The sequence below is a fragment of the Harpia harpyja genome, chromosome 2, assembly GCF_026419915.1.
Source record: "Harpia harpyja isolate bHarHar1 chromosome 2, bHarHar1 primary haplotype, whole genome shotgun sequence".
Lineage (NCBI taxonomy): Eukaryota > Metazoa > Chordata > Aves > Accipitriformes > Accipitridae > Harpia > Harpia harpyja.
This window is the reverse complement of record NC_068941.1, coordinates 46,924,161-46,940,930: the sequence shown is the minus strand read 5'-3', so window position 1 is coordinate 46,940,930 and position 16,770 is coordinate 46,924,161. Positions and strand designations below refer to the sequence as shown.

The 16,770-nt window shown below is 36.2% G+C and overlaps 1 protein-coding gene across 2 annotated transcripts in view; it reads right to left on the bottom strand.

The window, feature by feature from the left end:
* The window catches only part of PALLD (palladin, cytoskeletal associated protein), a 211,482-nt gene extending 195,110 nt beyond the window's left edge, over window positions 1-16,372 (bottom strand). Inside the window, exons 1-2 of one of the 2 annotated variants that reach the window (XM_052778772.1) lie at window positions 16,227-16,372; window positions 12,226-13,272 (exon numbers count right to left, since the gene is read on the bottom strand). In XM_052778772.1, coding sequence (XP_052634732.1) covers window positions 12,226-13,271 — 1,046 coding nt within the window. In that variant the 5' untranslated portion in view covers window position 13,272; window positions 16,227-16,372. Of the gene's footprint in view, window positions 1-12,225; window positions 13,273-13,664; window positions 13,682-16,226 lie in introns of those variants that run through there. The other variant, XM_052778782.1, reaches the window with a different exon arrangement.
* Window positions 16,373-16,770: the final 398 nt, after the last annotated feature.

Below are 16,770 nucleotides of genomic sequence, written 5' to 3'. Positions count from 1 at the left end.
GGGAGTAGGTGGGCAAGGGAATTTCTTTTACTCCTTCCTTTACTTTTGCATGGGCTTAAAGGGCAAGCCCATGGCCTATTAAATGATCCACATTTACAGTCCACTTAACAGAGCCCTATCACACTGTAACACTTGTTAGCAAGAATGCACTTTCCAGGTGGGTTCTAGAACTAATAAAATAAGCTCAGTATTCACTGCTGTTTAACAATGTTTCTTCTATGTTTAGTCTATCATAAGCTTTTAGTCCATAGTCTTCTCTACCTACTTCAAAGTCCAGTTCATGCAATTAGAGCTGACAGAAGTCTAACATTTTCAGTCACCAGCTACGAATTTTTTCAGAGAAGTCCTATTTGTTCAATTTTATCATCCAGATCTCTAAAGTTAGTTTCCACATTGTCAAGAACACATTTACAGAGCATATTTCAGACATGACAAAGTTGTTTATTAGGAAAGAATTTTTAAAGCATCAAGTTTCAAAGTGATAATTGTATTTACTTAATTTATATTTATAAAGCAACATATTATGTCCTACAAAGGTATGTCCTGTTTAAGTAATGTTATTAAACTGCTGTAATTACCCTTAAGAAACTTAAACAGTCCAAGATGTGGTATTGCCTTTAGGCAAATGAGCAAATGTGTCAAAGACTATTAAGCATAATATTTTAAATAGGATTTGGAATAGCACTGCATACCTGTTGAACATTGGTAAGTAATGATGCCAGAATTACCGACTCCAAACACTTCTCTCTATGAAAAGCCTCACTACTCCATTTCTCTTCACATTTCAGTACAAATGAAATAGTATGCTCCTAAAACACGTGGGTTCGTTCCCGCCTCTGTTCTATTAGCATCTAGATTTAGTTTTAATTTTCACAGATCGGTACTTTCAGTTAGTCCGTGACAAGTAGATTGCTAATGTATTTCCTCATTGTCAGACCTCTTGGCTGTTGATGCTTTGCACAATACTGGAAAGGCCCAGAGACAGTATATAAGATTTAAACAAATAAATGCTGAAACATGAAGTAAAAGCAGCCTTTTGGAATAGTGCCTCTGGCTCTGTTTCTGCACCACTTTTGTTGAAAATCTGTATTTTAAAACTACTTCAATTAAGCTTAGTTTTTAAACTAAAAATGTTTAACATGGACAAATCTAGTGTAGTGAAAGAGCTTTCTGAAGACATGTGGTGCCTTGTTATTTTTTGAGTTCATCCAAGTCTCATTCGATTCCTATGTAAATAAAAGGCAGGTTCTTTATATATATATTTCATTACACAGATAGCAGCACCATTTTTCTTATTTTAGAAGAGTAATTTTTATTAATTTATTTTTAAGGTTTTCACATTAGCCATCAAGCATAGAATCAATTTAAAATGTACTTTGATAATATTTTCACCTAACGTTTGAGTCTTTTTATCTATACTAGTTAATGCATTATTTATTTATGGAGCATTAGCAAGGAAATTTAGACCTGTATTCTTTTGCTGAGAGGCAGACAAAGCAGAACAAAAGAATAAAGAAGTGAACAGAGATGCTTTTAAACTTTCAGTAATGTAATCAGAAAACACCAAGACAAAGGCATTGACATTCACAAATAGAGAAAAATAAAGTAACTGAGCTGGAATTCTCTTCATAATTCCAATTTGAAAGAGTAGTCCTAGTTTCAACAACTACCCCATTGTTTTTACAATTGCCTCTTATAACACCCATCTTCATGCACCTAACAGGCTTTATTCTTCCTATTTTCAGGATGGAAAAACCAAAAAGAAAGTATGCAATCTTCTAAAAAAAAAAAAAACTACAAAAGATATTTCAGCATTCATGAAAAATACTAAACTTACAGCTCTGAAGAAAGAGAGCCTGGTGAAGCACAGAGCCTGTGTAACAAAGATGAGGAAATGCATACATCATGTAGTCGAAACTGTTCTACAGAGACAAGAAATAAATGAAACGTAAGAATAACCCCAGTGTCCACGATCTATAGATCCTCCTTGGGGCTTTTACAAAAAACAAACAAGCAAACAGTCCGTGTCTCCCCCAGCCAGCCTCCCCCTCAACCATGCCCACACATTCTTGATTTTAGATCTTTGAATATTCATTCTGTAACACCAATGGATTTCTCACCCTAAGTTCTCTAGCAATCTATTTTATAAGACTTTCATAAATTATCCTGTTAGCGCAATCTGGACTTTGTAAAGATCATTTCACCTAGGAAAGAGCCTGGCTCTCCAGATATCCATTTTAAATACTGTACTCTGTGGTTTTAGACAATAAAGCAAGACAAAAAAACCCTCATCCAAATAGAACATTTGGCCATCATATACTACAAGAGTGTCCTAAATGCCATTCTTAAGTAGCATGATGACAAATAATAAAAAATCCTCTTTCCAACATCTCTGTTGTTCTAAGGTAAAAGGAGTATTACTTACAGGTTAAGAAAACTGATGCACTACTAGCATTTTTCAGATATGCCACGCTATTTTTTAAAGCAGATGAGTACATGATCTAAAAAGGCCTTAGCTCCACTGTATGTTTTCCCCCAGATGCAGAAAATCCTGACAGTGTGGACTTTCATTGCCACAAAATGAACAGAAATGGAAAAGAAAATATTTGAAAGATGCATGTTATCTACCCAAAACGTGCAGGCCACAAATCACTACAGGCAGCCACTGCAATAGCTTAACCATTTGCGCTAGGGTATAAGCCCTCGCTTCCCCAGTAAAGCCCACTAGTCCAGAGCACTGTTCTAAGACAAACAGAATTAGGAAGCAGTTTCACATATCACTGAAGTGACATTCAACATTACATTCCAGATCCGCCCCGAAGGAAACTGAAACTCCAGGAATGCCTGGAGATGGATAGGCCTTATCTCAAATCAGCGAAAGCAAACAAACAAAAGACGTAAGAATGGCATAGCGTGGTCCATTAAACCAAGAGTATAAAAGGAAATAAATGAGAATGAAAGAAGGGCTAAAAGTATAACAAGTTCAAGACTGCAAATAGCTATCATTTTGACTTGTAAATGAAGAAAAAAAAAGAGCAAGAGTAACAAAGAGATTATTGATACAAGGAGGAGTAAGAAAAAATATTCTTGTGACAGAAAAATATTGAGGATATTAACATATCGGTTTCATATCTATAGATATTATATCTTAATTTGAATGCAAATTAAATACTGAATGACAACACATTACTGCTGAGCAGATTTCTGAAATTAATATACTACCAGATTAAAATGGCTAACAACATCCTTCTATTTATACTCAGCAATATTACACATGCTGTTTATACTTTCAGATGATCTTCAATGTTCCATACACAGATAAACATCCAGATCTACAAAGATAACATTTCTGACCCAAGGAACTCCTTAGGTACAAGAATCTTCCTCCATTCTTAACAAGTACTCTCTCTTTGCAGAAGACTAGTAAGAAGACAGATTAGTGGGATTCTGCTCTGAAATGTTTAGTAGAAGACCATTGTAGATTCCTGTATAAAAGCATGTTTATTGGCCAAAATAGTTTCATAAAGAAAACCAGACAGACTATGGGGACAATATAAAACAAAAGTTTATATTTGGGAGCATTTTAACAACTAACTCCATAAACTATCTCCTTTAGGAAATAAACACAAAATATTCTGGAAACACTTCTTGTTTACAAAAGGTTACATGACAAAAAAGAACCACTATTTCTTGTCACACTGTTCTCAACATTAATAAACAATTATAACAAGACTGTGAATTAATGAAATAATAGAAACTATTGTATTAGTAAGGGAAGCTTTTTAGATCAATTCTTACTGTAAAATATTGCATTTGGTAATAAACTAAAGTAAACCGACCACAAATACAGACAATAAACAGAAGATCCAGTACACCAAACGAAAAAGTGAAACATGATAGAATTGCTGTGCTTAAAGGATGTTAAAATACTTTGTATATGAATTTTTTGGAGGTAAAATGAAAAATGTCACTTCATTCTAAAACTATCAATACCTGTGTCCTGGTTTCAGCTGGGATAGAGTTAGTTGTCTTCCTAGTAGCTGGTATAGTGCTATGTTTTTGAATTAGGTATGAGAAGAATGTTGATAACACACTGATGTTTTCAGTTGTTGCTAAGTAATGTTTAGTCTAAAGTTAAGGATTTTTCAGCTTCTCATGCCCAGCCAGCAAGAAGGCTGGAAGGGCACAAGAAGTTGGGAGGGGACACAGCCAGGGCAGCTGACCCAAACTGGTCAATGGGGTATTCCATACCATGTGACATCATGCCCAGTATATAAACTGGGGGGAGCGGGGGCCGGGGGGATCACTGCTTGGGGACTAACTGAGCACCGGTAAGCGGGTGGTGAGCAATTGTACTGTGCATCACCTGTATATTCCAATCCTTTTATTATTACTGTTGTCATTTTATTAGTGTTATCATTATCATTATTAGTTTCTCCTTTTCTGTTCTATTAAACCATTCTTATCTCAACCCACAAGTTTTACTTCTTTTCCCAATTTTCTTCCCCCATCCCACTTGGTGGTGTGGGGGGAAGTGAGTGAGCGGCTGCGTGGTGCTTAGTTGCTGGCTGGGGTTAAACCATGACAACCCGAATAAAAGCCATTAGAGATGCACTAAAGGAAGCAGCCTTCTGATAAAGCTGTAAGATTGCTAGAGCATCTAGAGAAACATGTGAGGAGACAGGTGTGTTAAAAGAAAAACAAGAAAACAAGAAAAAAAAAAGAGGAGAGGCGCTTTGCTATAGTTAGAGTATTAGTAATGAATTTTGACAAGTTTAAATGACAATTCTCAATAATAAAAACTACAAAAATTCAGAAAGATACCATTTGTATAGTCAATACTATCTCTGGAAAAAAGTAGTACTTCAGTTTCTGCAACAGAATTGTTGCCTATTTCTATCCCCTCTCAAAAACCAGTGAGCTTCATTTTAAAGCACACATATAGGAAATAATGTGAGAATCACATTAAACCTCAATGAAATATTTGATTTCTACTGTATAAGAATAATAGATATTGCTGTTAATGATTTTCAAGTCACAAGAGCCCTCACGTGCTACATAGAGCACGTACTAATCCTTTTAATCTTTTTGAAAATATTTCTGCAATCACTGTAGCTACCGTAATGCTTATGGTCTAGTAAAGTCTGTTGTTAAGACACATTAAGCATCTCATTGTTCAGAAGCAAGTTTAGTTCTTGAGCCCTTCTTCAGTCTTGGGCTAGCAAATAAGAATGGAATTAACGAATACTTTAAACGAGTTCATCATAAAATAGCTTCACTAAAGTTTCCATCTTGAATAACAGAAGCATGTATTTAAGCTTATGAAAATATTTAAAAAGCAGAACTTGAACTACCTGGTTCTAAACTGTAACCTGAATAGTTAAGATTTTAAAAATGGAAAAGTAACAGTTTTGAAGACGACTATTAAAGAGCTTATATAAAAAAGTGAGGAACACACCCAAGAAACAGATTTTTTTGAACTATGGATACCTAGGATTGTTAGATATGTTCCATTAGTACACATACATAGATAGCTACTCACACTTCATAAAAAATAAGTAGTATTAAAGCCTTGCCATTATAGAACTAGTAGAACACCTCTATCTCCCACCAAGGCACTGGTGTTTCATTACAACTACAAAATTTACACAATGAGAGACTTTAAGAAACAAAACTAAATGCTACCTCTAAACTACAGTTTTCCTACCTGAAATCAAGCCTAGTAAAGAAGCAGAAACTACAGCTGTGATACCTTTTACATTCCCAAGACTTACAAATCTACCAACCACTGTCTAGGTAGTTCAGTCACCATTGTCCCGTACACCTGGATTTCCACCCAGCTGTGTAGATTTGCGTTAAGCTTTACTTAATCTGTCATCCAATGTTCTTTGCAGCTGTGCCTGATAGGAAGACTATGGTGGAGACATAGTTTATTGTGTGTTTTTGGACTACAAGGCTTTTAAAGGCTTTACAACTGCATAAGTTTTGTGAAGTTGTAGAAATCAATGTAGTTTGTGTTTTATTATAAATTTAAGTGTTGTACTTTGCATTTGTTTCTATATTTTCTAAGAACAGTTCTGGACTACATGCAAGTAAAGTTTCTAGGTGGGGATTTTAGCTACCTGTTACAGTGAAATTTAGATAAACAACGCTTATGAGAAGAAAAGGGTTATAATGAGAGCAAATAGATTCCTTAAAGCAAAGAAGCCCTGTTCTTGCCAGGTAGTATGTGCAAAGTGTGGGGGTTTTTTTCTTTCCTTTTTTTTTTTTTTTGTCAATTTGCTGTTGAAGAAGGAAGAGAATATACTTTGCACAAAGCATTTCAATAGCTGTTGTGCTACAGAATCTGGGTGAATATCTGTAAATACTTTAATCATAGCTTACAGTTCAGGGCAGACCTCAGAAGTAATTAAATATTCAGGTAGTGAGGCAAATGCTGAAGAGCTCTAAGTCACTCCCAGCAGTGATTTGCTTTAGTTAGCTCAATGGTAGCTTGGGTATTTTAAGTACTGCACTGCTGATGCACTTTGAAGGAGAGCTACTGACTGATATAATGGTTATGAGTAATGTAAAAACTGTCTGTTTCAACTTATATTTTATGTGCTTTAGACCTTCTTTAGAAGACAGGTATCCTAGAACTTCTCAAACTACTCAATACTTTACTAGGTCTTAGGTTGGAATTTGGGTTGTTCAGCAACATAAAAATTGTTCTGACCAGTGACAAAATCTTCTTTGTTAGATATCTAATTTTCTGCTAGTAGAACTAGTAAGTTAGGCATTGAATTTTGAGGAAATGTAGTGGTTCTTGAAATTTAACTGATTGTTTTCTTTTGGGATTCAACCCTGAGATTCTAGTTATAAGTTCTTCTGTCAAATTTTACTTATTTTACTCTTGTAGAACAAAGCTACTTTGGTCAAGTTTTGTCACTCAAACCATAATATTTACATTTTTTATTTTCTATATGATACAGCTATGAACATCCAAGGAACTTAAAATTTAAGAGGCCTTCCTAGTCACATAACCTTCAAATATACACTTACACTACATTTGATGGTTTCTTTGCTTGTAATAAGAGTCTGCAACCTTGTTATCCTTAGCCTTATAAGAAGGGTAGCAGGTTAAGGCAGGATTCTAGCTTGACTTTGGATAGGTTGAGGATTTTAGAAAGTTTAGCTCCAAACAAACCTATGAAAAGGTAAGAAAGCCAGCTATAAAGATTATTGGGATCCAGAATAAAATGTGATGCAAAGAAAAACAGTAACACGCTAAAAGGTCAGAAAGACCTAAGTAGTTTCTTTTGAAGGCCTTTTGCTCTGCTGTAGATCACTTGTATGAATTCATGGCCACCAGGGCTTGATGCTGCCTAAATATCAGCTGTGCTCATTACTAGGCTGGACAACTTCTTGTGTGCTGGGAAAAAAAGCACAATTTACTCACTGCTTTTCTTGTCACCATTGAACTATTGTTATTTCATCATGGCTTTAGGGACTATGCCTTCTGGTTATTTTCTTCCCAGCTGAGACAAAAAATGAAAATCCCAATTGCTCTCCACTTTTATCACGCTTACCACACAGAGTTCCAAAAACATTATTTGCAGTGGCTATTTTATTAAAACTGGCTTTTCTGGGAAAAATCAGAACAACTGAAGCCTGGTTTCTGCAGATTTTATTGCTGTGTACAAATGTATAGATGGTGGTAATCCCAGCTCATGCTCCTATCTCTATCTCCTGTTCAGAAGTTTTGCATGTGCTAAGTGGCTGACTCTTAATGCCTCACAGACCAGGTAACTGTTCAGCTTGTTCTATAGCCCTTCTTTTGGCAATAACTTTAATATCCATTTCTACCTTCTACCTATTCAGCAGTTTTCACAAAATGTTTAATACCTTTTACACATTTTTCCCCTCTGGCCAGTTTCTTCAGAAAACTGTAGTATTTAAATCTTTCCAATTCATGTGATTACGCTCCAAAGATTTTTTTCTAAAGGTATTACAAATTGGAAATTCAGTCTAATGAAACAGTTGTCTAAGTACAGCACTTCAGAAAATTAGATTCTTTCTATTACCAAAATACAAGAGAATGGTCAAATAGCATTATACCATTGGTGTTTTGCTTTTTTTTTAAAACCATATAAAACTCAAATTTGCAGAAATGTTCCTGAAAGTGGCACAAAAAGCAAGCATTCTTCACTTGTTCTGCAATACATAGGTGGTTTTAAATAGGCTTGTCTTTTCCCACTGCAGCATACTAGCTATTTATTGGATATTCAGGATATACCAGAAAACTCCCTTTCAGCTCCAGAAAGAGGGGAAGTTATGTGCATAGGTGACATTATGTAACTGTTCAGAAGTTCCTAGTAATATTACTGTAGTCTAGAATCCACTACATTTTTTCTGCATGCTTTCTTATCTTCTAAAAGAAAGAATGCCCTCCTTTCCCCATGATTCAGACTTTGGAGTCTTACCCAAATAGCATGCAAGTATTTGCCGTGTCCTTAAACGGTTGGCCCAGTCTCTTACCACTGAATGAGTCTTAGCTTTTGTTCTATGGGCTTTGCAACAGCGCTCAAAAGCTGAAGGGCTCTACGCTTCCCCCTCGTACGGCTCAGCCCTCAGAAGAAATCCAGCCTGCGAGAGCCCTGCCCGTGCTGTATGCGAGTGACCTCTTCAGCCAAGGCAGCGTCATTACAGAAAGGTCACGGTGCAAAACTGTGTTGCCTTCCAAAATGAATAGTTTTTGAGGTACAGCTCCCATACTATTCAGAAAAGCAGAGTTTACATTAAAATTTAAAGAATATAAAGCTTATTTCTAGATTTCTTGTAAACATCTTGATATTAGCAGCCTCTGAAATGAATACAACAATGATGTAAAAGACCTAAGCAAAAGAAAGCTTCATAGCTTGCGCACAACTTCCTAGTTCAGTTGGTATTTATGTACAGTTCTGGAGTCATATCACCGAAGTAAAGACTGATGTTCTGCCAGATAATATAAGAGCAACAAGATACCAAAGCATTACAACAGCGCATCTTTGCTATTAAAACACTGCAACCTCATTGCTACTGTCAAACTCAACTAAACTGTCTATGCTGTATTTCGTAAAAGAAATCAATAACTTCTACTCGGTTCTGAACAGAACTGTACTTGTACTGATGGCAGGAAACACAGAGCATGTGAATCTGATGGCACCAGTGAGGGTTTTTTGCTGTGTTATGAAAGTAAATGCCTGTTGATCCTAGGGTCTATGTAATGGATGTTTAGTAATTCTGTTTTTCGAGATCCTCCATGCCTATGTGCTGCCTATTCTGGGATCATTTTCACCCCACAAAATGCATTTTGTAACTCAGTAGGATTGAAATATGTGTTAAGGTGTAACAGAGTGATGGCGGTAAAAACATTCAAGCCAACAGAACCAGCGTTTCATTCTAGTAAAACAGTATTTTCTACATACTGGCTCTCAGTACCTTAGTAGTCTTATTAATGACTTGATAAGTAGTACCCTATAAAAAAGCCTTTGTGTCTCTTGCTTTCTTAGCAAAAAACTTTGTAAGAAAGTTTGCTGTTCAAGTTATGGAAGTACAGATGTTTTCAAAACTCAAGTACTATGAAAACTAAGTTCCTTTGAGGCAATATGTATCATGGTGAATTCTTACCAGTAAGAAAGACAGTTCAGGTTTTTTCTTCTAGTTGCATTACCTGTGGATATGAGTTGACAGGGCAACTCTTTCTCCCTGTACCATCCATTGGCATAGAAATAGAGGAACAGGTAGGATTCACCTCACCTGTTATGACAAGCTAATAACGAAGTGTTTAGCCTGAAGTATTTGCCTTAACTTCTTGTCAATGGACCACACAGGTGATTCTTGGTAGATGTGCTTCTCTCTAGTGACTGAAGATGGAGTCTAGGGTGACTTGGTCAGGTTAACTATCTAACCTACAGATGGGTAAAATTAGGTGAAAAGGTCTTTAGTATCAATTAATAATAATTATTTTTCTTCCTTAAGGGTGGTCCCTCTGTCTGTTGCTACTACTCTGCTTTACAACTAAAAGTATCAGTAACAGTATGTTAGCCATCATATTACCTAACCCAACAACAACAACAAAAAAACTACTAGAAGCTAACAGTTTTGTTGCCCTAGTGTCTACATCAGTACCACTGGCAGGCTGCAATATCTCAGTAAGGGGGAAGGAAGAATCTAAGAGAAGAAACACAAGGAGGAAGATTCCCTGGCTGTCATAATTGTGCAGCTTCTACAATTCCCCTTTCCTGCTTCATGGAAGTCTGAAGGAGAATGAACAACTGTAAGGCTTTTGTACCCATAATTGTGATTCTTGTCCTTTTTTCCCAGCAGATATTAAAAAAAAAAAAAATACCAAACACCTATTAATGACATGACATTGCTGTTGTATTGCTTGATGGGCATTGCAATTTAGGCATTACAATTATATTTTTGGGGTAAGCTTCCTGACCTGTTGGCAAGGCTCATGATGTAATTCCTTTGCTTAGCATACTTAGATCCACAGCTTGTCTTGGTTTAGAAGATCATTTGGCTTCAGTTTGTAGGACAATCTAAGCTTGAGTACATAACCAATGTACTCAATGTGTTGAGGTACAACTTTTTCCACTTTGTATACAAGAACAACTGAACACACTTGATGTTGCTATAAATGATCTTTTGACCCTGTAAAAATTTCAGTGTCTCAATATTCAGCTTGTCTGGGATACATTTTCACTGAAGACTTACATGAGGATAAAGGCAATGCAGTTGTCTTTAACAGTCACAAACAAGACTCTCTGGAGATATTTTCTGCAAAGTAACTTCACCTTGGAATGAAAGCATATATAAGCAGATGTAGCCGTAACATGACTTTTCAAAACTGTACTTTTTTAATCTTGCTGACAAAGATCTAAAATCTTCAAACTGACAGCTCTCTTTATTCTCTCTGCAAACCTGTACCAAAAAGTACAGATTTAAAAAATATGTTAAAGACTGATTTCAAAGGAGAAGTTCAATGATGGTATGTATGTATGAAGACACTGTTTAGTGATGGATATGAATTCCTAAGCTTACATAGCCACAAGGCCTATACATGTGACTATCTGCAAGCAATCAGGGGTAACAGTGCAAAATATTAACAATTTCAAAGTGTTAAAGACTTCACAGCAAAAATATGAAGAAATTTAAAGTACAACAAGTGTTACAGGAAAGTGATTGCTACGTTCCTTTAAGGAAATGTTGAGAACTTTAAAAGAATTATGCAGTCTTCAGATGTAACAAAAGAACCTTACAGGAAGTTCTGAATGGGGAACTACAAATTCTATCCTGTCCAAAAAGGACTTTTCCTTTGAGAATATCAAATATGCTCAGTTGACTTTAAACCAAAAGAGGTTGTGAGGAACTATTAAACTGGAGGTATAATCTACCTCTGTGTGTGTTAAGCAATCACATTAGCATTAAGGCTCAGACCTGTGAAGTGGCAAATGCTGTCTGTGAAGTGCTGGTTCACCTTCATTTCTAATAGCTTTAGAAGAAAAGGAAGACAGTGAAAAGTATTATGAGTTAATTCAGCCCTCACTGATACTGCAAATGTAGCTTTTATAACTGTTATAAACACATGTTAATAAAGAACCTAAACTAAACAAACTTATGCAGCAGTTACTTTTATGGTTTTTCATCAAACAAAAGCAAATGCACATAAATTTCACTACAAAGAATTGAAAGAAGTTTTGAAATGGCAACCATCTTAATGTCTTCTGGAAATGTCTTACACAAGAGGATATTTGGCTAGATTTAGAAAATTTTAGGTTATCTTACAGTACAGACCCTAAATCCCATTGGTATGGGGCATGGAGTCATTCTAAATAACTGACAGTAAAAACTGTATCAACTGCCTGATACATGTTCTTCAGGGGCAAATTGTGAATTCTTTCACCTATATTAATGAGGGAACAGTCACACAGAATGTTGTTAGAGTCACTTCTGTTTCTAATTTTGCCATGTGGCTCTTGATTCAAGTAGAACTTTGTATCCCAAGCAGAAAACAATGAAACACTCTAGAGAATTAAAGAGGTGAGAATCTGTTATTCCATGTGCTTACTAACCACTGCATGATTCACTGTTCTTATGTGACTACCTCTGAACAGGTCCACTATGATACCTGTCCTTAAGTATCTTCCACAATTAGAAGACGATGATATCCGGCAACTTAGTTAAAAGGCACGCGCTTACCTGACATGAGGGACTGGGTTGCCAGCAACTCTGCACTCCAACAACACTTTGTTTCCTTCAGCAACTTCCTGGCTCCGGAGCTTCTGAGTGAATTGAGGTGGTGAAGATTGATTCTCTTCCATGTTGATGAACGGGTGGCAAAGGACCGTTTCGCTCTGAGTGATGCTCTCCCTTTCAGAAAAGTGTTCTCCATTCAGATGAACTCCAGGCAATTTTGCCTCAGGCTCAGTCTCTTGATGTGGCTTGTCAAACTCCTGGGTCACCGAGGTACTTACAGCTGGCTGTTTCTTTTTAGGAGACAGGTATCCACTGTCTGGAGAAGAAGAGTCCCCATCAGGACTTCGGCCTCTTGTCTTTGCTGCCTGTCTAAATATAGATGACAATTCCTCTATGAATGTGGCAGCTTTATCACACAACTTGTTCCTGAAAGGAACTTCTCCCTGGGATGCTGATTCGGACTTTGGGCTTGTCTTAGGCACACCTGGACCATCTTTCTCTGAATGTTTCAGGCTTCTAATGAAGCTGGGACTAGCAGTTAGCAAAGGCGAGGTGCTTGCTTGCCTCCTGGAAACTGTGACAAAACTACCTGCTGTTTGCGGTGCAGTGGATTGCTCTTTCTGATTCCTTGGGAGAATGTGACTTGCAGGAGATGAAGTCAGGCTGCTTGCTTGAGGCCTCTGTAAAGCATCTTGCTCATGCAGTTTGGTATCCCTGAAAGAAGGGCTTTCTGAAGTGCTAGAAAGAGAGGTGTTGAAATAATGAGTAAAGTCTGGTGCTGCATTCTGATCCTCCTTCATGGAATTGGCAATGGCTTCCTGAGCTATATCAAGGCTCTTACATATCTCCTCCTGGGTAAGGAAGGCAGAAATTTCATTTGAAAATTCCCCATTCTGTATGTCTGATACGGAATCATAGAAAAAGTCATGGTAGGATGAAGCTTCTGACATATTTTCAGGATATCCCTTATTGGTGCCTCTCTCTGCACAGTAAGCCTCCTTCAGCATTAAGGAAAGAGGCAATGCCTGGCCACAGCTTCTGTCTTGCATTCTGGAAGACACAAATAAAATTCCTTAATGAAAAAACTTCTCAGTAAAAAAATCCTGTTATATCCTGGTTCCCATAAGGTAGACACAAAGCTGGGAGAAGAGCAGAACCCAACGGTGCGTGAAATACCATAAACCTTGGTTTCTATTAGAATGGGCCAGGACTGCAAACTGTCTAGGTGGAAATGAGAGCACTTAGGAGTAATTTTTCTCATGCATCTTCCTTCAGAACTGTGAAGACATCCTTTGTCTGTACATTGCCTAGCACAAGCTCAACTCCACTAGACCAGTCTGAGTGTTTTGTTATTTCACATCTGATTTGTTATTTCACACGAATGCTATTACACTTCATTTTTTCTGTTTTTAGGCTTATGACGATTTGGGGGATATACTTACTTTTCTCCTTCCCATAACACTGCCTTTCAGACACTAAACCATCAAATTCCAAGAGGAAAACAGTGTCCTAGCTGAGAACATACACAAGGATGTTTGGGTTAGAAATTCCAAGTTATACTTTCTGTTTAATGTAGATAATGTGTTTAATATTATTTTATTTCTTGTGTTAACATTTGTAACTTGTTACCTTTCAATACAGTTTAGTAGCACTTTCCTTAACACTAATAAGTGGAATATCAAACTACCACATGCTAAAAGTAAAACACTAAAGAAATAGATTTCACAACCTATGTATCATCCTGTACCATCTAAGTGTATAATGTATATTCTGTACCAGTTTCACAGAGTACAGAAGCATCTATACATCTCCAGTTTTCCCACAAGATTTTAGAATGAGAATGAGCGTTCTCAGCCTCTGTAAAGCCAGCAAGAAACAAGACATCAGGGAAACTGCTCTTGTCCCAAGGGAAGGATCTGCCTGAAGGTCTCCTTGTTGAAATTTATTTGTCCTGCTGGTCACTAGATTGTGAGTGATCTGATCTTGAAAGTAATTGCTGCTTCTGTGAAATGTTTAATTAAGTTGAACATCAGTGGTTTTAATTGCCCTTGAAAATTCTCTTCTTCTTATGATAATTTCTGCAAGATTAATTCTGCACAAGATTTTAAAAAACATTGTATTTTCTCTTCATGGTTCAAAGTATTTCTCCACTGATAGACAGGTGGCTTGACTGTCATGAGATGCACTCGGATGTATTTTACATCAGCTTGTGCAAGCTCCAATTCCCTTTAGTCACTTCACCAGGGCTTACCCGGCATGTAGTCATTAACTGACTGATAGATTATTGGAATTCTTGGCCTGGCGTATGCATCTCCTGATATGCGTGCTTGTCTTGCCAACAGATTACAACCCAACACATAAAAGATAAGTATAAGGAAACCAAAGCATTTTAGGATTTGATATATGTTTCTATAGAATACAGTGATAGGCTTATTCTTTGCTGGGATTACATCTTTCTTTCTTTTTATCTGTGTTTACAGGGCAACAAATTTAGCAACCATGCCAATCTGTTGTCAACAAAATCTAAAAAAGTATATACAGTATAACTGACTACCACATAGCAGCTTTAAAGAATGAATCTGAGAAGCCTAGCAAACAGTTGGCCTAGAGGCTCAGCTGTTAAGGCATAAACTGGATGAATGCCAGGGAACCAAGGGTTAAACCTGGAGAGCTTCTGTTTCCTTAGTTATTTTTTAAAACTTTGTATTCAAATGAACAAAGGTGCTAGTTTACTATTTAGATAACTGGTAAATATCTGTGCTTCAAATGATAGTTTTATTTAAATCTGATTCATACTGGGTCCTAGCTTGCTCACATCTCAAAGAAGTGATACATTACACACTCAGATAAACTTCTCTGACTTCCAACACCAAGCTGTTCTGGTGTTTCAATGGGTTATGGGTCAGAGGACAATTTCATCTATTGCTAGCCACCCAACACAATGATTAAAATGAATGTATTATGAATTAGCATATCTCCTCCTGATACTCAGTTTTTTCATTAGAAAAATATAATGGCTACATATGTCATAATTTTCAAAGCCCAGTATCTAAATTTAGGTAAATCAATCTGTAGCTGGGTATTTAGGTAAAGTCGATTAAATTAAACATGTGCTAGTTATTGCCAATTTCTGATGCTGGTAAGCCTCCTTGGTGAGAAAGGTCTGGTGCCTAAAAATGGAATTATATGTCTAGCTTTAGACAGCTGAATGGAAGCTTCCAGTATAAAGACTTTTTTTCAGACACACTGTAACACATAAACCCACTATTCTTTTAGAGAAACTTGTAACCATAGCGAACTGGAGGTGAAGTATCACAAACCGTATCAAGTAGCATATAAGATCATAATCAGAAATTTTGAATGCTATTTCTAGGTTCTCCAAGTTAGACTATAATGTATTTATAACAGTTTTCATCATCATTACTTATTAGGTAACCTGCAAAGCCATATACTGTATCATTTAAAGACACAAACATAAAATACAATGCAGATCAGTGTTTAGCTATACTTCCAGCCTTATTACGTATAAACTATTTATGGGGTCCTATTTGCTATATATTTAAAAATTACTCACAAGTAAACACACATTTTAATATCACACTGTTTAAATATTTATTCAGAAAATAATATAGATGCTCTAAGGAATATGGTAAATAGTAATTAAAAATGTACTGGATTACAATAATCTCAGAAAACATTTGAATAATTAAATTAAGATATTCAAGAGATAAATAATGAAATATGGAAAACCATAGAAAATCAAAGGACTCACTTCAAGAAATGTATAAGCATCCTAAACTTGCAGAACCTGTCCAATGAAAAATTATTACTTAAAAAAATATGACCCAAAGCCAATCTGTTCAAAGGAATAATATGAAGGAAGAAATGTATCTAGTAAGTATTTAAAACAAAAAAGGCACATATTTTTCCTCTGAATTTTGAAATCCTGAAAAATTACTCCCCAAAGTACAATAATTAAATTTAGCAGAAAATGTAAAACAGACCTTACAATGAACCAGCCAACATGAAGAGTCTCAAGTACAATAATAACAGGTAAAGTTGGTTTTTTCCTTCTTTATCTAAGTAGGCTTAAGTTGCTCCAGCTATTCACTAAAGATTGCTTGGTCCTCAGTAAGCATCGAGAAGACTGTGGCCTGTGCGTTACATCTGTCCTCTGTTACTATGTAATTCTTACCCCACTCATCTATATTTGGTAACTGAACTCATGTTTCAGCAGACTGCCGCTATCTGGAATTCCAGTAGAAGCAATATTAGGCCTGGAAGTGGTACAACGTACGGTGCACTTACTACCCAGAAATTCAGAGAACTTAATCATTTAAATGAGCAATTTCTGTTGTATTTAACACAGTATTTTAGGCTGTTTTAAAATATTTTTTTTATTTTTATTTTAAAATATTATTCTGGAATTTTAGGATGTGATTTTTGCTCATTATTAAAGGACCTGCCTCCACAGGTCATAGAAAACACATAGTGTGTGAAAGTTAATTTTTTTAAAAATAATTTCTTTCTACAGCATTTTGTCTTAAC